Source organism: Parasteatoda tepidariorum, chromosome 2 (assembly GCF_043381705.1).
Source record: "Parasteatoda tepidariorum isolate YZ-2023 chromosome 2, CAS_Ptep_4.0, whole genome shotgun sequence".
In the NCBI taxonomy this organism is placed as follows: domain Eukaryota; kingdom Metazoa; phylum Arthropoda; class Arachnida; order Araneae; family Theridiidae; genus Parasteatoda; species Parasteatoda tepidariorum.
In genome coordinates this window covers 1364560-1385932 of record NC_092205.1, presented here as the reverse complement: position 1 = coordinate 1385932, position 21373 = coordinate 1364560, and the positions used below count along the sequence as shown (strand labels likewise).

The following is a 21373-nucleotide window of genomic DNA, read 5'->3' as shown; positions in this document are numbered from 1 at the left end:
GAATTCTATAATTTGTAATTTCATTGCAGCAGTTATTGATTTTCTTTAAATCGTCTAAACAGTTTTCGCGTAGCAAAAAAATTATGAAGACTTTTTAAACAAATCCAGAAGGCGGTTATAAGCAATGAAAAAAAAAATGTGCATAGGTAATTAAAAAAAGAATTTCACGTGATTTACGTGTATTACAAATGTTTGCTATGATTTTTCAAAAATTTTACGTTCTATGAATTAATCTGTTTATGCTTTTCATCTTTTAATATAGTACAACCAAATAAAAAAAATTGCTACAAGTAATGATTACTGGTCAAAAGTAAATTTTTAAAATTATTCTTCAGTTATCATTTAAAAATACTTTCATTTCATTAAAATGAAATAGGTATGTTACAAACATTTAAATTATTAATAACTGCACATTAGTTTCTAAGTTATTGTTTTAGATAGGGCAATCATGATATCATACTTTTTGAATTATTTTGCAGCGTTTTATTCCTCCACTCGATTCCGATAAATTAATAAATCTTTTTTGAAGAGTACTTTTTTATTAGTTTCCAAAAGTTAATTGAAAATCGCAATTCTCGAATTGGGGGCATTCAAAATTAAGCCCGAACTTTCATTTTTTTGCTTATTATTCGGCTCCAAAACTTTCGGTACATCCGTTTCGGGTGGCTGTCAAAAAATTATTGCCGCAGTACCTAAGTATATTCGATACTTATTACCACAATTCATCCATTATTGTTCAACAATCTTTTTAAAAGACCTCGAAACGGATAAATGCAGAGCTTCCTTCAAATTGAAATTTACCATTATTTTTTTTAATTTCACTCATAGGTCACCCACTAAAGTTTAAAAATCTCCAAAATTTTGGCATCTCATTTTTAATAAAAATAAGTATTTATTTTGATACAATATATTTCTAACAAAATAGTCCCACTGATAGTTAGACACGGATTCCAGTAGATCACCAGCAGCGTCATTAGTAACGGTAAGTGAGCGGGCTCGATTGCGATGAGACTTAGGGATGTTGGGCAATAACATCGCTAAATTAGGTGCTGATCTTAGAGGTGTAATTTATGTAAAGAGAGTTGTCCTGTGATGATCCACTATGAAGGCGAAGGGCTGAGCTGAGTTTGGAATTATAAAATTTAATAAAAAATGGTCACAGCTGTGTTTTAGGAGATGGAGAAAAATTAATAAAAAGAGAACCTTTTACACTTCACAAGCATGTTTTTTCATATTAATTTCTTTAGACATTTCATTGCAATGAGTGCGCTATCATTGCGTCGTTATAGAATGAATTTATTACGTTTTTAACCTGTAAAATTGCTATTTATGTTTTATTCGCACGACAATAATGTAGTTAACATTTGTAGGCATTTTAATTACTATTAAACCTCATATGGGTACAAAAGTTTGGAACTTTTTATTGCTTTTTCAATAAAGAACGTTCATTGGAATTGGCGCATTACTTTAATGCCAATATTTTGAAAACGAATCGGTATTTATTTATTTTAATGTGTCAATATAAAATGCTTTTTCTTTAATAATTGCGAATCAAATTTAATTTGAAATTTTAATTTGTATTTATATATAATGTATTTTTTTGTCTTTATTTTACCAAAAAATGTAATCATATAATAAATTTCGCCAATACATACAATTTAAAAGCAGATTTTTTTTTTTTTTATAATTTAGGAAATTATTTTATTATTTTGGAAAAATTATTTGGATATGTATATTTCGTTTAGAAATTTTACATTCATTATTCTATATTTATTATTTAGTAAAAATAACTAACTAAAACTAAATTTACTTGACTGTATAATTATGAATAAATAAATCACTCTATAATTTATTTTGATGCTTCAAAATAAAATGTTTCTTTTCTTCTAAAAATTTCAAATCGAATTTAATTTTAAACTTATGTAGGGTAAACTAACCAGTGAAGGAACACTTAAGCTTCACTTGCTCTCTTAAAAAATCATATTAATTTCAAAATTCGTAATTTTAGTTAAATGACAGTGTCAACATATTTGTTACTAATTGCAAATTATGTAAAAAAATTGTAGAGAACTTACATAATATTGTTTTAAAGTTTTGGAGGTTCAAATAACAAGTAGTAAGAAGACCAAGTGAAGGAACAGCTCTTACCAGTGAATGAACACCCAGTAAAGGAACACTTAATTTTGGTTATTTTTTAATGCTCTTTATGAATTTATAAGCCATACAAATATTTAAAAACAAGCCTATTCTTGAAATTATAACATATAAATACTTGGAAAATGTTAACTTTTTTTTGTAATCATGAATTGAAAATTAAAGTGTCAACATATTAACACATACTGTTCATTCACTGGGAAATCTATGCCCAGTAAAGGAACATGCCTGTTCCCTCACTGGTTAGAAGTTGTTTTTCGTATTTTTAACATACTTTTGATGCGGAACATCACTAAAGGTACAAGAAAATTAAAGTTTATCTTTTATTTTCAGTAACTTAGAAAAAAACCCTGTCAAGGAACACTTGTTCCTTCACTGGTTTTTCAGTGTTTGGTGATCCAGTGAATAAACACCCCCTATATTTTAAATTCTCTTTTTCACAGTGAGAAAAATAAAACTATTACATGCAATTAATTCCACTTCAAACATATAAATGCAAACACTCACCTTATAATTTTTTCAAAGAAACAAGGTGTTGCAGAGATATAACAAATTCAAAATTTTTTGCAGAGAAGTCTATCTGACCAGGTAATCCAAAACATTGCTAGATGACTTCCTCTTGTTTGGCAGTAAGCTATTGTTACCAATTAATCTAAAGAAAAACTTTCAAATTCTTATTTTTAATCAATATATATGAAATGTTCCTTCACTGGTTGGTTTACCCTACAGTTTGTTGGATCAAAAAGTTAAATCATCTTTTAATAAATTTCTTAAACACAAGATTTATAAGCATAAAATTAGTTTTCTTTTCATTATTTAAAAATTATCTAGTATTTACGGAAAATAATTTGGGTATAGATATTTACTGAGGCAATTTTATATTTATTGTTTAGGAAAAATATTAATTGACAAAAACTTAATGTTCACGAATGTGTTTAAATTTCAGTACCTAATCTCAGTTTGTTGAAAATGTGGCAATTCATTATAAGTATACATCTTTTATTTTAATATTTATACAGTTATTATTTTTATACAAATTTTAGGCGAAATCATATATAACTAATATGAAATGTCTTTTTTATGACTAAGCAATAAAGAGTGAATAATTAAAAGCAGTGCACACATTACAATGTTTTTTATTCAAAAACTTATCTTTTATAATGGCTAACAAAATTGGGGCAACATTAAAAGACAACAAAAAAAGTTTATACATTCAAAGTCTCAAATGAAGGAAAAAGCATAAGTGCAATAAAAACCTGACGAATCACTATTGAGTAAAGCGAGATTAAAAACTATGGTAATCAATCTAGTTTTAATCTTTTCAATCCCCCCTTCTCAATAACGATTCATCAGAATTAAAAATAAAAAAAAACTTTTCAGGGCTTACCTAGATTAAATATTTATTTGCAACCTTTAATGCTTATAAAATTTTTACTTCATTTCTGATCAGGATTCTAAAAATATAGATTAAGAATGATGATTATTGGAAAACCCTTGATTTCAAAGTCTCTTTTTAAAGAGTATTGTTTACGAAGTATTTTTATGGCAACTAGTGAATGTTTATTGTATTGTGACTTTTATAACAATTGAGACAAACATTTAATTTGCGCAAGAATTAACACAAATTGTATAAAAGCTTAACAGTTATAAGAATAGGGCCCACACACATACAAAGATTGTCGATTTAACAGTAATAGTTATTCTAGTATTGAGAGTTTTGAAATGGTTGTATATATATATATATTTCTTTTTGCAGATAATATTTTTCAGAGCTAAGTTAAACTGTGATGAAAGATGAAGATAATATTGATCGTGGGAGTCATTTTATGCATGATTTTGAAAATAAGTAAGAAATATATAGAAATTTTGACAAAACACTTTTCTTCCCATAAAAGTATACAAGTGGTAAATAAAATTATGAGATAATGATAAATGGAATAGTTGAAATGATAGATTTCGAATACTCCCCATGGCTTCACATTTTTAAGCTTATTTTTTCTAAAAAAAATATTAATTTATAAGCTCAAATAAAATACAAATATTAAAGAAAAAAGGAAATTATATTAAAAAGTTAATAAAATAAAATAACATTTATTTACTTCTTTATTTTTAAAGATATATATCTCAATCTTCAAATAAGACAATTACCATTGTTTTTACTTCAGTGAGCAATGATGTACAAAAACAAATCAGTTTTTAAAATTTTTTTTATGTGATCAAAATCAACTTCACCAATCAACGTAAAAGCTAAAATGATTTTGACAAGAATAAAAAAATCTTTAAATAATCATGGATCTATCAGTTATTGGATTGATATAATAAAATTAATGTTTACTCAATATTAAAGCTTTAAAATCAATTAAATACTTGATGGATATGGAACCACTACCAACATTGACAACCAACATCGATTTAACAATTGAGACACTCATTTCCATGTTTAGAGTCCACTTCTCTTATGTGGGCACTAAAGACTCCTGTTGCATGTTGGAGCTTTTGGGAATTAATTTACAGATAGATAATTATGAAGTACACTTTAAAATTAATAACTTTTAATCCAAAAAACACTACTAGTTGGAAGATCTATTATGTATCTCAGCTTCAGAAGGCTCTCTCCTGAAATGGATTACAAGTCAGTTCATTTATAGTAAAGACATCATTCCAAATCAGTTCACTTAAACGTCTTCATTTTTTTTGAAAGGAAAAAAAAAAAGAATTTGTTAGCTAGATTGTGGAGAAGTATTCCCATCTAGTAAAGTAAGATTTAATCATTGAACTCTATGTCTAGAGATTTAATATAGATGTATAAATGGTGACAAGGACAGTGATTCCAAGCTGACAGTCTGTCAGCTAAAGTGCACTCAAAAGAGTCACAAATACATTAAAAAAAACGCATCATTTTGCTTTAAAATATACTTTTCTCACACTTAAGTATAAATATTTAAACAAATGGTGGTTTTTTTAGTTGCATGACAGTAATACATAAGGTTTTTCTCATGAAAGTATGTATGTTTAAATGAATGGTACACAACAATGTGGTTAAAGTATATAAAATATTCAATCTTTTTTTTAATAATAAACTACTAAATTTAGAACAAGTCAAAATGTTTTTTTTTCCTTCTATCTCAGAGGCACAGAAAAGCAACGAATTGGCCCCAGAAACCAGTCATGACCCCTCTGAATATCAGAAAGGAGCAGTTGACAATAAAACTCATAGCCAAAGTTTACTTGAATATCAAAAAAGAGCAGTTAATAATGAAACTGAATTTCTCAAAGACATTCATCAACATACTGAATATCAGAGAGGAACAGTAACAAATATCACTGAGTCACATGATTTTTTCTCAATCATTCGCTTTTTGCCAAATTTAATTCCAAACATAGTTAAGACACGTCATTGGATTTCTCCATATTCTTTCGGATATGGCTTAGAAGATAAAGTAAGTGATAAAGTTGAACATGGCTACTCAGATCTGGCAATTTCAAGTAAGTACCTATTTTCTTAAATAACTTAATTTTCATAAATAAGCAGTACTTTCTGAGGGGAAAAAAATTGTAAATTCTTTTCTTTATAAAATAACTTACAAGCCTCAGCATATTAAGAGATAATAAGCTAACACAAATCTTTGCAAATTTACGTTTTTATTAAAAAATAAAAATATTGAAAATGTGAGTAAAACATATTATAAGACAGAATAATTAACACTTATAAATGATTTAAATAAAAACCCTACCCAAAGAAAATTTCATGAAATGCTTTTAAAAACATAACAATTATCTGAAACAATTGCTTGAGCAGAATCTTGTGCATATAACAAAAAAAGAGCAATTCAAGGTTTTTAAGAACAAGATTGTAAAAAGTTCAGCTTTTAAAATTATCATACTTGCTAACCAGGAAGTTCTATTTTACCATAACATTTAAATGGGTAGTGAAATAACAATTAAATAAGATGATTTCAACTTCAATAGACAGGGTTATGTATTTTCCATGCCTCGTTGACGTCGAAGCCATTTAAAATTAATTTAACTAAAGACGAAAATTTACATTTTGCCTTAAACATTCAAGAAAAATCTGCAGAAGCAGAATTATTAGTTCAGAAACCGTTTATTGTAACAAGATGTTGAGAAAATCCTTTACTCTCAATTAAAAACGAGTTTCTGTTTATTTATTTATTATTTTTTTTAAAAAAAACTGTCTTTGTATAATTGGGAAAAATAAATTTAATATATAGCAACTTGTCTTTGCATTTTGAACAAAAAGCCAGCAAACAAAGGTTACTACAATCGACACACGAACTAAACATTTTAAATAATCTTTGGGAAATCCATGTATTTTACATATGTTTACTCAGTTTTCAAAATGAATTACAAACTTTAATAAAAATAATCCCCCCCCCCAGCTAACAAGATCAGTAATGAATTGGCCACAGAAACCAGCCCTGATTCATCTGAATACCAGAATGGAACAGAATTATCCACTAAAACATTTCATGAGGAAGGAAGAGTACAAAAGAAAGGTCATCCTCTCTTTTTTATCTTCCGATTTTTGCTACATTCCTTTATTAACTTATTGAGTCCACACCGTTGGATCTCTTCAGGTTCTATTGACATGGAAAATAATAGAAGCGATGAAGCAACAACACACCAGGATGTCTTCAAAACACAAGATAGAAAAGTTGCAAGTATGTGGCTATTTTCTTTATGGATTGTATACACTTTAAATGGGTTTAATAACGTTTTGCACAACAATAAATAAATAAAAAGAAATTAAGAATGATTAGGAACTTTTTAAAAATTTTAATGTTTTATACGACTTTAGGTTATTTTTCAAATCCTGTCGGGGAAGAGTTTGAAGACCATAACTCTCCATAAATAGTCCAGCAACATTAAAATAGTCAACTATAGGGAAATCTTGAAGAGAGGATACAACAAGCTAGGGTTAAAATCTATAGTATATATCAGGGATGGGCATACTTTTTTGGTCGAGGGGCCAAAAATCAAGAAAAAAAAATGTTTGGTGGGCCAAGTAAAAACTTCAAAATTTAAGAAAAAAAGGTGATATGCAAGTTTTAATTTAAATATTTAGTGAGATGAAGGAAATTGCGATTTCATTTTTAAAAGTTCCTTACATTAAGGTTGGAAGTGAGATGTGCTTATTTTAAGGAACAAGGCTAAATGCTTTGCTGTTAGTCTACTTCTGAAATGATTTTTTCTAAGGTTCATAGTTGAAAACTCTTGCTCACATATATAAGATTAAGCAAACATGCACTGATNAGACGAAAATTCACGGTCAAACTGCTTCAGTTGGAGCCAATCTACGGCTATTCAATAAAGAACTTCTGCTTTCAACATTTTACCAGTTGAAGCTGTTTGAGCTAACTATATCCATCAATTTATGTTTTGTAGAACAAAAATAGAGAAAGCAAAAACTTCATCAGTACTTCGTTGAAAAAGGAAAAACAGAAATAATTTTAAGCATAGTCGACAAGAAAATGGATGTATATTGTTTATATTTGCCACTGATCGGCAAATAAAAATTCTATCCGAGGGCCAGATAAAATCTTCCAGAGGGCCACAGTTGGCCCGCGGGCCGTAGTTTGCTCATCCTTGGTATATATCATTACTTGTAGAATAGAAGGAGTATTTGGGAGAAGAAACAACAGATTTCACGAATATTATCAGACTGAAATAAGTAGTAGGTATTATACAAATTTTAGTGTTTCATGCTAAACCTTCTGAATATTTTCACCGTTCTGATTCTGATAATTTAGTCAGAGGAACTTCAAAAGTAATAATAAAAAAATAAGTAGATAAAAAGTTATAAATAACAATAATCTTACTAACTGGTGATCACTCAAAAGGAAAACTATTCTCCCTTTCTGTGAGTGCCTTTCAAAAATATCATTATGAATATAGTAAGCTATACAATTGCGATTCTTTAAAAAATTATGAAGGACCCCAGTAATGAGAAATGAAAAAAAAAAAATCAAAAATACAAAACATCAGCTAACCAATTAATGAGCAAACACTTCCCCTACACTATTTAATAATACTATAATTTTTTGCAGTGTTCACTGTTCTTTTTTTGTAACACTATGTAGAAACAGTAAATAATGTTATATCATTATAGCAAGTATTTATTATTTTTTTATTAAGTAATTTTTCTAATAGTAGGACATTGAAATGTTTTCACACAATTTCTAGGCGCAGATATATATTCCAAATAGGTTGCGTGATACATAAGCATTGCAAATGAATGACAAGTATTATTTACATGCATGAGTTTCTATTAGTTTTTAAGTAGGATAGTGAAATTCATTCTTCTAATTTTTAGATGAAGTAAATCCTCCACACGTGGAGAAATCACAAAGATCCGATCAGACAGGTGTTCATTTGCGTAAGTTTCACGTCTGGTATCTGTCGAACCCACGTTTGCCCTCGAGTCAACCTGCAACGGGATGGCTGAGTGGAAATGAAACGACTCATACGACACTCGCAGGTAACCATAACTTTCGCAATAAAAACTTTCATTCTATTGAAATTCTACAATTTAGGTGTTTTTTTCTGATAACAATGTTATTTCTTCAATGAATATTTTCAATGTTTATGAAATTAATTTTCCCATTTCAAGCTGTTAGTTTTCTATTTGAGTGTGATATCCTCACAGAGCTTCACAAATGTGTGACTTGGAAAGTGATTTCCAACAGAAATAAAAATCAAACTAGAGGAGAAGAAAGGGAAACTAATGTGATAATGAAATGCTGTATTGTGTTTTCAATAAAATTTTTGTTGAGTTAGTATTGAAATATTTCAGTATTTTAACAGTTGGGCTGAAAAGTTCGTAGGCTGACACATAGATGGGCTACTATTATTAAATACATATGATTTTTAGTTAGTTCTAACCTTTGAAAGACATGTGTATAAATTTGACAGCCATCGGACTATTAGTTTGTGAGATAGTATTTTTAGTATTAGTATTTTTAGTGAAGCAACTTTTGTTAGTTTAAAAACAATGGATAAAAAGGAATTTCGTGTGTTTTTAAAGCATTGTTTTTTAGCGAAAAAAATACTCTTGAAGCTAAGGCTTGGCTTGGGAAACATTATTCAGACTCTGTACCAGGAAAATAAATCATTGAGAAGTGGTTTGCTAAGTTTAAACGAGGCGAAATGAGCACCGACGACGATGCACACAGTAGTCGCCCCAAAGAGGCTGTTACTGACAAAAACATCAAAAAAGTCCACAAAATAATTTTAGATTACCGTAAAGTGAAGTTGATCAAAATATCTGTGACTCTAACGATATCAAAGGAACGTGTTGAACATATCGAGAATGAATATTTGGGTATGCGAAAGCTCTAGGCAAAGTGGGTGCCGCACGAGTTCCCAATTGGACAAAAGCAACAACGAAGTGATGATTCTGAGCTGTGTTTGAAGCTGTTTAATCGTAATAAACCCGAATTTATGCATCAATATGGGACAATGGGTGAAACATGGCTCCATAATTTCACACCGAAGTCCAACCGACCGTCAGCCGAGAGAACTACACGAGACGAACCAACTCCAAAGCGTGGAAAGGCGCAACAGTCAGCTGGCGAAGTTATGGCGTCAGTATTTTGGAATGCTCATGGTATAATATTCACTGACTATCTTGAAAAGGGAAAAACCATCAACAGCGACTATTACATAGCGTTATTGGAGTGTTTGAACTACGAAATGGCAGAAAAACAGCCCTATTAGAAGAAGAAGAAAGTGCTGTTTCATCAAGACAATGCACCGTGTCACAAGTCAATGAAAACGATGGCAAAATTATATGAATTAGTCTTCGAATTGCACCGTATTCTCCAGATTTGGTCCCCAGCAACTTTTTCCTGTTCTTAGACATCAAGAGAATGCTTGTTGGAAAGAAATTTGGCGCCGATGAAGAAGTAATCACAGAAACAAAGGCCTATTTTGAGGCTGAAGACAAATCGTACTATAAAAATGGTATCGAAAAATTATATGACCGCTATAATCGTTATATAGCCTTTGAAGGAAACTATATTGAATAATAAAATGGAATTTTATTAAAAAAAATTTTTTTTCTATGTTAGCCTACGAACTTTTCAGCCCAACTGTTAACATGCGATATATGGAATCATAGTTTAAAACATGCAGTTATAATGAAGAAAAGGTTGTTTAGTAAGGAAGCCTTTAGAGTGGATGAAATTTTTTTCCTTTTGAAAGGAAAAATTATGTTTAAAATAGAAAGGTAGGGTGAGTTTTATTTTGCATATAATATAATAAGTTTTACATTACTGATGATGCTTTTTCATGACCTTTTTTTCTCTTAATAACATAATGAATACTTCTTATTAATTCATGTTGAATTCCTTGAAGTTATTTTTTTAAATAAATTAAAATAGACATATGCTTTAAAANTTATCTGAGTATGTCAGAAAGAGCATGTCACATTTAAAGTATGTCACAAAGAAAAAATATCATGTTCGCGATTTTTTCTTGCCTTCTTAGGGTGTAAAAAAGAAAAAAATTCATGTAGAAATAGTGTGCCCCCCAAAAAAATTTTAATTTTTTTTTGGCCGCCTAATTGGCGTTTACTTGTAGAATTGCTCATATAGCCTTTGAAGGAAACTATATTGAATAATAAAATGGAATTTTATTTAAAAAATTTTGAATTCCTTGAAGTTATTTTTTTAAATAAATTAAAATAGACATATGCTTTAAAAATGGAAACAAAATGGATGTATAATTTTTACTAAGTATATAGAGTAATTTTAAGTACTGTTTTTATGAATAAGTTTATAAAAAAAACCTGTAGAATAAGGAAATAATAATATGTAAAAAAATATTGAACTTATGTTTTTTTAGATTAGAGTAGCAATTGTAATAGTTTTTGAGAAACATCTTAAGTTTTCTGCTGTAAGAATTCAGAACCTTAACTAAACAAATCAACAACAGTAAGTCCTTATATTTAACTGAATGAAACACAATAAGAAGCATTTAATGCAAACACTCATTTATGAGAAATTATTAAAAACTGTAGTGAAATATAGAAGTTAGTATTTAAGATTAGCGAATAATTTCATTCCACTTTCAGGTTCCTACGGATTTTTAATCAAAATAAAGAAAAGGTCTAACAAGCATTTCCGTCAATTCAGCCATGTTAAATGGATCTTTTGGAAATCAATATTTTGTTTTATATTTAAAGTAACGGTGCATTGCTTGGTAATCATGGGGCTTCTTTTACTTTTTCACAACCTCTTTTCAATGAAGAAAAACACTGAGCACAAAAGGAGGAAGTCAAATAAAGTTGGATATTATTTGGTAGTTTGACAAAAAAGGTTTAATTTCAAGTCTACAACTTTATAACAGAAATAATAATTGGTGATGAATATATAAATAAAATGTTATAAGATTAAGAGTGCTGTTTTATGGGTTTGTTAAATATATTAACATAATTATTTTTATGACTTTTTTCCTTTCAAACAACTTTCTTGTTTAAAACAGTTTTAAATTATGAGGTGGATTGAATATCCACTTATAAATAAAATTAAGTTTATTCTGTATTTGTTATAGGAGAGCTCTAGAGTAACAATTACAAATCGTAGCCCTTTTATAGCACCAGAGCTGCTGATTTAATATATTCTATTGGGAAAAAAAAGAAAGAATTAACTAATAATAAAATAAATGTTGCTGTAAATCCAGTCCATTCATGTATCGTATTACGATATTAATATTATCAGCATTTTAAAAACTATGTGGAAATCCATAAGAATAACTTTCATAAAAGCAAGAGATAAGACTTTGCTAATGGACCAATTCAATGGAATCATTACAAATGAAAAATCTAATTACTCAAAGGGCGATTCAATACTCGTATAGCATAATCTTAAAACTAAAAGGAAATCCATAGCAATTACTCTTCAAAAAAGGATGAAATCCTCGCAAATCTAGCATAAAAAAAGGTTACTCAAAGGTGCTTTTTGTGAGTCATATTAAAAAATATCATGATTTTAAAAAACATGTCAGAATTCGTAGAAGTTGCTAAAAAAAACTATTGAAACAGAACATGGAATTGTCTTAAATCATACATATTTTAATGTTTTATTTTTTTGTTACATGGCAACCAATCTTTGCGACTAGGGTTTGATATTTTGGTAGCCATTTTATATGTAATGATTGTCCATTAGCGACCATCCATCTAGAACTCAATGTTATAGTCTCATCTATATGGTTTTATCTAAATGTCTTATCGGTACATAATAGATTATCAGGTAACTCATTTAAAACAATAATAAATTATGCTCATTATAGTCAATATTAAAACAGTTCATAGAATGTTATACAAATATAAATTTTAACAAGACAAATATTTGTTTGCTTCCAAGGAAAGAAAGATAAATTATTCAGTTAAAGATAAGGCTGTTTATTTTAAAATATGTGCAAAAAATGAAGCAATTAAAATTCCTAAATCAACATTTAAGTGAGAAAACAAAAATATTACAAAAACTTGACAAACCACTGTTGAAGACAGTAGAATTAAAAATATCAGCATTCCAAAAATATCTGTATTTCTCCTCTTTGTTTTTTTAACAATCAAACATTTTAACTCTTCTAATGCTACCTTTTTTATTTATAATTCTTAATATTTTATCAAAATTTCATTTTCTTACCCAAATATTAAATTGTGAATTTTATGTGCATTTTTAAATTTCCTTTTTAACCATGTTGAGTAAAATAAATATGATTAACCAAATAGCGGGAAAAAGAATGTTTCATAAATCTTTACCTGACTCGGTTGTAGTATGGACTTGGAACTAATAAATTAAAGGTGGAACGTTTAGACATCTCACAAATCAGTTAGAATTTGCCACAATTTACTGGAATCGGGTATAAACTTAGAATATTGAATTATACCTTGAAAACATTGAAACACTCCACACACACGAATCGATACACTATTTATTTTTTCAAGCTCAATGAATAATTAATTAGGATGCACAAAGCGCCATTTGTGGACTGTAGAATTAAACATACCGCCCCCCCCTTGAAACACGGAGGGGTTTTAAAATTAATGAATTTAGTTAAACATAAAAAATAACTTCAATTAACTATAAGGTACACTTGTAAATTAATGAAATTAAGCAACTGGTTTTACAGATGAATAGATGACTTCTACAATGCTAGAAGAAAAATTAGGCATAATTACAAATGTTCAAGTGTTTATAGGAATAGGACACAATTTTGCAATAGGTCTCACAAGTTCACCAGTATGAGTCTTTACCAGGGAACGTGTCCGTGACCTTCCCTAACTTCCACTGTAGTGGGGGTAAGTTGTCGTGTTTGATTAAAACAAGATCTCTGATGTCAAGGTTCTTTTGAGAGATACGCATCTTCGATCTTGATTGTAGCAATGTCAAGTACTCTGAGGACCATCTATTCCAAAAATGTTGGGTCATTCTTGCAAGTAATCGCGAACGGTCGCAGTGACGAATGTCATCTGGAAGCGTAGGTTGTGGAATAGCTGTCAATGCCTTTCCTATCAGGAAATGTCCTGGTGTCAGAACAGACGGATCATCTGGACTGCTAGATAATGCACATAGTGGTCTTGAGTTAAGGCAAGCCTCGATTTGACATGACAGTGTGGCTAGTTCTTCGAAGGTGAGACTAGTATCTCCACAATGAAATTTGAACGATTTCACTGTAGCCTCCCAAATGCCTCCGAAGTGGGGAGCAGATGGAGGATTGAAGTGAAAGGCGATGTTGTCTGATACCAGGAATTGTTGAAGGGCGTCTTCCTTCATCAACTGCCGGAACTCCTTTTTGAGCTCTCTGCTAGCTCCGTAGAAATTGGTTCCTTGATCGCAGAAGATATCTGAAGGTCTACCTCTGTGTGCCACAAATCTTTTTAAACAAGCACTAAATGCTTTTGAGGTTAAGTCACTGACGACTTCAAGGTGAACTGCCTTCGTTGCGAGGCAGACGAAGACGCATTTGTAGCACTTAGTATTTCGGCTGCCTCTTCCCTTGGAGCTTCGTATCAAGAATGGGCCGGCGAAGTCAAGACCAGTTCATTGGAATATAGAAGAGGGACAAGCTCTGAACTCTGGAAGATCACCCATGATTCGTTCGGTGAGCCATGGACGATTTCTGAAGCATGGGATACATGTTCTCACCACTCTTCTAACTGCATCTCTGGCTAAAAGAATCCAAAATTTCTCTCTGAGAGCTGTTTGGAGAAGTTGAGGACCGGCATGAAGAAGTTTCAAATGATAATCAGTGATAAGTAAGTTCACAACATGGTTGGTTTTAGGAAGCAGGATGGGATGCTTCTTTGATTTTGGAAGCATTGAAGTTTTCCGTCTACCACCGACATGAATTATTCCAGAATCATCATAAAACGGAGTCAAGAGAACAAGCTTGTTATTCGAAGGAAGCTGCTTGCCTGTTGAAAGATAGGAGACTTCCGTCGGAAAATGATCTTGTTGGATGAATTTGACAATTCTCTTCTCGGCTTCATTCGTTGTTAAGAAGGACTTGTTTCTTTTATCTGCAGCAACAGAACAGTTCTTCACGAATCTTAAACAATAGGCAACTACTCTTTTCAGCTTGTTCTAAGAAGAAAATTTTTGAAAAAATTCTGCCTTGAAAGTAGCATCAACCACATTCATCATAACCAGCTTGGATGTTCTTTTGGCTTTGGCAAACATGCTTTCGTGTAGTTGTGGATCCTCCTCAAACCTTCCATTAGGAAAAGTAGAACTATTTAACCAATCAGGTCCGTTGAACCACAAGTCGCACTTTTCTAGTTTAGTTGGGGGTATCCCTCACGTTCCACAATCACCAGGATTCTCCAAACCGCACACAAAGTTTCAGTGCACGTTAGGAGTCAGCTCTTGAATTGGTGCTACTCGATTAGCTACAAACGGTTGCCATCTTCTTGGTTCGGACTTCAACCATGCTAGTGTGATCTTGGAATCAGACCATGCAAATGTCTCAGATATTGGCACAGTTAGTGTTGGCAAGGTAGCTTGTAACAAATTGGTCAGAAGTAAGGCAGAACAGAGTTCCAGTCGAGGTAGAGACTGTGCATGGTTTTACTGGAGAGACACGTGTCTTGGAAGTTAGTAGTCTAGATGTCACGGCTTGGTTTGAATCTTTGGAACAAATGTATATAGCTGCACAGTAGGCCTTCTCTGAAGTATCACAGAATCCATGTACTTGAACGTCTGTAGCCTGTGGAATGAGGATATAGAGTGGAATCTTGATATTTGTAAGTAGAGGAAGCTGTTTTTAAAATACTCTCCATTGCCTTGCCAGAGAGTCTGGTAGTTCCTCATCCCAGCCTAGATGATGACTCCACAGCTCTTGGAGGAAGATTTTGGAAGTGATAACTGTAGGTGCCAACCAGCCCAAGGGGTCAAAGATTTTGGCAACTTTGGAAAGTACCTTGCGTTTAGTCCATACGTCGCTCTCATTGAGGAAGATGGTAAAGGTGAACTTGTCAACATCTGGAAGCCAAGCTATTCCCAGAATTTTGACCGGTTGGTCGTCGTTGATCATGTGTTTGGAATCAACGGTCTTTAACTCTTCCGAAATGTTTGCTAGTGCGTCAGGATCATTTGACACCCATTTGCATAGAGAAAATCCTCCTCTCTTCATCATTGCCTGCAGTTCGGACACCAGTTGAGTGGCTCCCTCTTTTGTTGCACTCCTGCTCAGCAAATCATCAATGTAAAAATGACAAAGGGTAGCTCTTGAAGCGTCTGGATAATTTTCTTGCTCGTCTATGACAAGCTGTCGTAAGGTTCTCGTGGAGAAGAATGTTGCTGAGGTCATACCGTACATAACGGTAATAAGACGATATTCCTTTACTTGTTCGGTTGGAGAATCCCTCCAAAAAATTCTTTGTCAGTCTACGTCTTCCTCATGAACTTTAATCTAGCGGAACATCTTTTCAACATCAGCGCAAATGGCTACACTGAAAAGTTGAAACTGGATGAGAATAGGGAAAAGTTCTGGCTGCACTCTTGGACCAACCAGGAGCAGATCATTGAGAGAGAGTCCGGATGAAGTTTTACTGGAAGAATCAAAGACTACACGAAGCTTTGTTGTGCAGCTAGTGTCTCTGACAACTCCATGGTGAGGAAGGTATAAACTTTTGATCTCATTAATGTCAGAGTCCGGAACCAGTTCCATGTGATTTAAGTGAAGATTCCTTCATAAATTTTCGATAGAGGTTGTATTTCTCAGGTTTAGAAATGAGATGTTGTTCCACGCTGATTAGCCTACGAATTGCATTTTGTTTTGAATTACCTAACCGTGTGGGAGAAGTGTGAAAAGGCAACCTTACTGTGTATCTACCATTCCCATCCCTAGAATGTGTCTTTACGAAATGATCTTCACAAGCCTCTTCTAAAGAAGTTAAGGGTTTGACGCATGGTACTGAATCTAATTCCCAGAATTTATTGATTAGAAGATCCGATTTTAACTGAATATGATTGACATGTAGAGAATTTTGACCATCAGAATTTGCCCTACCACCAATTATCCAACCCAGTTCTGAACGAATGGCAAATGGCTTATCCTTACCTAACGATAATGTTTGACCCTTTAGTAATGGCAAAGTAAGGTCAACACCAAGGAGTGCATCAATCGGAGCACTCTTGTGAAATGCTGGATCAGCCAGAGAAATATCCCCAAATAATTCGCGCATTGAGGAATCTAAGTCGTGATGTGGAATCATACCTACAATTTTGTTAATCACATAGACGGATGCATGAAAAGAATTTTGAGATGAGAAATGTGAGGTGAATTGAATCTCAGCAAGCCCATTTGTACGCGTATTGGATGCGCCCAAACACGAAATGCGAACAATGGTCTTTTCCTTTTGCAAGCCCAACTTCTCAATACACTCATTTATAATAAGCGAAGCCAGGCTACCGCTGTCCAGAAGACATCTACAGGTCTGATAGTTACCCCAAATATCTCTTACCCGAATCAGAGCAGTGCAGAGGAGAGTTTGAACGTCTGGCCCTACACCAGAAATACACGATGTAACATCTACCACTCTAGAATTTTCACTTGATTGACTAGTACTTGGAATAAGGGCAGGTGAAAAGACAGGAGCGTTGATAGAAAGTTCACTAGAATTTGACTTATTTATAGCACCCTGTTTTCCCCTATCGCTAACATTTTCGATATGAAGCAAAGTGTGGTGGGGTTTTTTGCACTTTTTGCATCTAAACTTGCTGTTGCAAGTTTTCACACTGAGAAATCAAGTTAAACAGTTAAAACAAACATTATTCCATTTAGCAAAATCTAAACGGCCTCGAACTGATAATTTTCAGAACGTATCACACTTCGACAATGTATGATCTCCATTACACAGACGACATTGTGACTGGGCGTTGGACAAAACCAAAGTCACCTTTCTTTGAATGTTTCTCTTAGTAGTTGAACTCGGGGTGGATCTCGCTTGTGTTGCAAGGAATTGCAACAGTTCGTCCAACTTTAGAATGACATCAGTTTGAAAGGTTCTCTCAAACCAAGTTCTTGAATTTGCATCAAGCTTGAACAATATCATGTGCATTAAAAGGGTCTCTGTAGTTGGATCAACCTTGTATTCCAGGGACTCCAACATTCTTACGAATTCCTTAGTGGAATCTATCAAATTTAAAATTTGGGTGGATGATTCTCCATTCAAGGGCGTTATATTGATAAACTTTTTCATTAAGGAGAATATAATTTCTCTTTTGTTAAAGTATCTATCTTTTAGCAATTTTCAAGCGATTTCGAAATTATTATTGGTAATGGATAACAAGTTTACGATTTTTAAAGCATCTGATTTTAAACTCCTCCTTAAATATTGCAATTTTTGCGCTCCCGTCAAATTTTGATTGTTTGAGACTACAGCTTCAAAAAGGTCGGAAAAGGCAAGCCACTCCTCATTTGCACCAGAAAATATAGGTAAAGATAACGTAGGAAGTTTCACTTCAGCAGACTGAGATGAGACAGAAGCTTGGCCTGAACTTTGGTTTTTAATCTCAAAACTGGAATTCACTATGGGAGGCAAAAGCCGGGTGTCTATATAGACAAGTACTGACTCTAACGCATCTAAAATGTCGTCCTTTTCCGTAGAATGTTTCCTCATCCCTTTCCTCGCAAATACTTATAATAGAATCTAAAATATCTCTTACCTCAGTTCTAAATTCCAAAAATCTATATTTCTGAGCCGATAAACCCGCATTATTTAAATTCCCAATTTCCTCGTCTGTTTTCTTTTGCAATTTAGTAATCGATGATTTAACACTCTTTTTTTTCTTTAACAAGGCCTCTATATCCATTAGAATATATTAGAATAAAAAAAAATATTTATTATATCAAAAACCACTGAACAGAGCTGTTTATAAAAGTCTAACTGTCTAGCCGAAACAAAAATTATTCCACTGACGCCTGGGAACGTGAACGGAGGGAAATGGAAAATTGCAAAAAGAATTACAGCGGTTTAAAACGAAAAGAGAACAATAATAAAGGGAAGGGTAAAACGAAACAGTTTTTTGTAAATTATATTACAGAAATGACAATGGCAGAATACATCGGTAATTTAGCACATAAGTAATTAATCAATAAGTTAATAAGCACATTTAAGCAAATTAAACCCTTTTGAATACACTGGAATTTGAAATGTTACACTACGAACATTTCTTTCGTTTTAATGCTTAGCATATATGAATAAAATTCGAATTTTACTTTTTTATTGAATTATGACAATATATTTTAGAAAAAATATTTGCCGAAACAACAACAAGCCAGGAATTTTGAATTAGAATATTTCAGCTGGGTTCCGGCGAGACTTGACCAAATGATTTAGCAATTAGCGGGAAAAAGAATGTTTCATAAATTTTTACCTGACTCGGTTGTTGTATGGACTTGGAACTATAAAATTAAAGGTGGAACGTTTAGATATCTCACAATTCAGTTAGAATTTGCCACAATTTACTGGAATCGGAGATGAACTTAGAATATTGAATTATACATCGAAAACATTGAAACACTCCACACACAGGAATCGATACACATACACTATTTATTTTTTCAAGTTCAATGAATAATTAATTCGGATGCGCAAAGCGCCATCTGTGGACTGTAGAATTAAACAAAATATGTGATTTGATTTTTTGGTAATAATAAATTAAACAATTTTACTAGAACTGGATACTTAGCAGGTTTGGGATCACCCGTATTGACAACCTTAAGTAAAACTTTGGTTTACAAAGTGTTTAAATACATATTCCAATTTCATGTTAAAATACATAAATAATCTTGTAAACATAATATTTAAACTTATAATAAGTAAGGCAAAAGTACCACAACTCAAAATCATGAGGATTTACATGATTAGTGTTAATTTAATGGTGTCTGAAATTTTTCAAAATTATATGTAGTTCAAGTCAAAACCATATATTATAAGCCCAATAGCAATTTTTAAATCTCAACTGGTTATATTGTCAGCAGTCGATGATAAGTAAAAATGACAAATAAACAATAATTATAATAATTACTTGGAACATATTAAAAAAATAAAATGTATTTTTATATTGAAACTTTTAAAAATACACTCGCGGACAAAAAATACACTCAAAATATGCATTCACTAAGTTATGCAAGTAACTAAAAGATAAAAAGTGTGAACTTATAGCCCAAATATAAGTTTAATTTTCTGTAAAAAAAGGTAACAATATCTTGGCCTATGAAAAATAAATTTAGTTATTATTAACAGAAGGGCATTATTACCTTAGTATATATTAATTAAAATAGTTTTTTTTCTTCAAATAATGTTTGATGTAATGACTTCCTTTTACATAGATTAGAAAATTTCCGTTAATGTGGCTTAGTATGCCCACCTCAGATATAAATAGAATTAATTATTAACATTCTTAATAATATATTTTAGGTGTGGCAAAGTCTTATCTGTGGTTAGAAAAGTGTTAACGTTTTGCTTGGTTGTACCATAAATGTTTAATTGGTAATTATTTATTTAACTCTTTGAATACCGAGCGACCTAAACCTCAACATGCCCAGAATACCGCAAACGCCCGAAGTTGGAAAACAGGTAGCAAAAAGTTCCTATCCCCAGCTTTACTCTGGAATGACTGATCTTCTTCTTATTCACCTGCGGAAATATCCCCAAAATAGGTTTTCAAAGGGAAGAAAGACATTATTTGAAGCAAGAATATCGCTAACGTAGCAAGATTTATAAAATTTTAATAAATGCCTTCATTTTTTTTAAAATTTCATTACTTATATTGAAAATTAAGTGTGTAATTCCATGCAATCAAGTAATAAAATTTCTAAATGAAGCATTTAAATTGAAAATGATATTCTCGCACAAATAAAATCCTTTTTTCGTTGTAAAGTAAAAACTAATATAATTCAATGACTTAAATGATTGAAAAATAAACTTTTAATTTCTTAGAAACCAACATTTAAAATTAACATCAGTCATTAAGGAGAAATTAATTTGGTGATAGTATTAAAAATATTCATTCAATCTAAATGTGCGTCTCATTTTACAATTTGAAAGACCATAAACTTTTCTTTTTATTTAATAAAGCTCTGAAAATATTAAAAATTTTATCTCCAGAAACTATTTATTTCACCCCAAGGTATAAAAAAATATTTTTCACTTCAACCTACACTAAATTCATTTCAGTGAAATTTTCATTTGTAAATAATATTCCTTCTAGCGCTGCACCATAAAAGATTTTGCAAACTTGTACAAAAAATTTTAAAAAATGCTGAAGAACTATTTTAACAATAGTATTTTAAGTACAATATTTCTATATAAATTTTAAAAAATCACGAAGTACAATTTTTTCTTCAAATAAATCATTTATCTATAAAGTATATTTTTATGTAAATTTCAGTTTGGTGAGTGGGAAAAAATTTTGAAATCTGAAAATTAAAAGGAATAATAATAAATAAATTTATTTGTTATAAGGTTCTTGTAAATAATCTAAATCGTTTAACTAATTTTTAATTATTTGAAAGTAAACCATTCGAAATAGATGCCAAATTTTGTATCTGTCTTTCCATAATTTATATAAAAATATTTTAGTTTTTGCATTCCAAGTATGCTTTTCAATGTGCTCTGATTATATGTAGTAATTTGTAGAAATAAAAACATTTTATTGAATAAAATAAAAGTATTGTCAGAATA

General features: G+C 31.3%; 4 protein-coding genes across 5 annotated transcripts; 1 reads left to right on the top strand and 3 right to left on the bottom strand.

Annotated features, from left to right (window-relative positions):
* Positions 1 to 193: 193 nt before the first annotated feature.
* LOC107451937 (uncharacterized) lies at positions 194 to 11570 on the top strand. Of its 2 annotated transcripts, none has more exons than XM_016068189.3 (6): positions 194 to 310; positions 3911 to 4000; positions 5284 to 5640; positions 6555 to 6836; positions 8489 to 8653; positions 11249 to 11570. In XM_016068189.3, exons 2-6 carry the CDS (start codon positions 3949 to 3951, stop codon positions 11482 to 11484), a joined length of 1092 nt encoding a protein of 363 aa, XP_015923675.2. In that variant the 5' UTR covers positions 194 to 310; positions 3911 to 3948; the 3' UTR covers positions 11485 to 11570. The 2 variants fall into 2 exon arrangements, with proteins under 2 accessions (XP_015923675.2, XP_015923670.2); XM_016068184.3 differs by having other exon boundaries at positions 212 to 376.
* A 1845-nt stretch (positions 11571 to 13415) lies between these two features.
* LOC139425065 (uncharacterized) lies at positions 13416 to 13955 on the bottom strand. Its single transcript, XM_071178096.1, has one exon. It carries the CDS (start codon positions 13953 to 13955, stop codon positions 13416 to 13418), a length of 540 nt encoding a protein of 179 aa, XP_071034197.1.
* A 267-nt stretch (positions 13956 to 14222) lies between these two features.
* Positions 14223 to 15999, bottom strand: LOC139425064 (uncharacterized). The gene is made up of 3 exons (XM_071178095.1): positions 15454 to 15999; positions 15253 to 15387; positions 14223 to 14765 (listed from the first exon to the last, which is right to left on the bottom strand). Exons 1-3 carry the CDS (start codon positions 15997 to 15999, stop codon positions 14223 to 14225), a joined length of 1224 nt encoding a protein of 407 aa, XP_071034196.1.
* A 328-nt stretch (positions 16000 to 16327) lies between these two features.
* Positions 16328 to 17794, bottom strand: LOC139425063 (uncharacterized). The gene is made up of 2 exons (XM_071178094.1): positions 17514 to 17794; positions 16328 to 17420 (listed from the first exon to the last, which is right to left on the bottom strand). Exons 1-2 carry the CDS (start codon positions 17792 to 17794, stop codon positions 16328 to 16330), a joined length of 1374 nt encoding a protein of 457 aa, XP_071034195.1.
* Positions 17795 to 21373: the final 3579 nt, after the last annotated feature.

Coding starts and splice junctions, on each gene's coding strand:
- LOC107451937 (XM_016068189.3), top strand. CDS start 3,949: ATGAAGATAATATTGATCGTGGGAGTCATTTTATGCATGATTTTGAAA. Junction 6,837..8,488: donor ACAAGATAGAAAAGTTGCAA/GTATGTGGCTAT, acceptor TCTAATTTTTAG/ATGAAGTAAATCCTCCACAC. Junction 8,654..11,248: donor GACTCATACGACACTCGCAG/GTAACCATAACT, acceptor TTCCACTTTCAG/GTTCCTACGGATTTTTAATC.
- LOC139425065 (XM_071178096.1), bottom strand. CDS start 13,955: ATGAAGGAAGACGCCCTTCAACAATTCCTGGTATCAGACAACATCGCC.
- LOC139425064 (XM_071178095.1), bottom strand. CDS start 15,999: ATGTACGGTATGACCTCAGCAACATTCTTCTCCACGAGAACCTTACGA. Junction 15,388..15,453: donor CTCTGGCAAGGCAATGGAGA/GTATTTTAAAAA, acceptor CTCATTCCACAG/GCTACAGACGTTCAAGTACA. Junction 14,766..15,252: donor CCAAGACACGTGTCTCTCCA/GTAAAACCATGC, acceptor TTTTCTTCTTAG/AACAAGCTGAAAAGAGTAGT.
- LOC139425063 (XM_071178094.1), bottom strand. CDS start 17,794: ATGTTGGAGTCCCTGGAATACAAGGTTGATCCAACTACAGAGACCCTT. Junction 17,421..17,513: donor GGAGATCATACATTGTCGAA/GTGTGATACGTT, acceptor TTGATTTCTCAG/TGTGAAAACTTGCAACAGCA.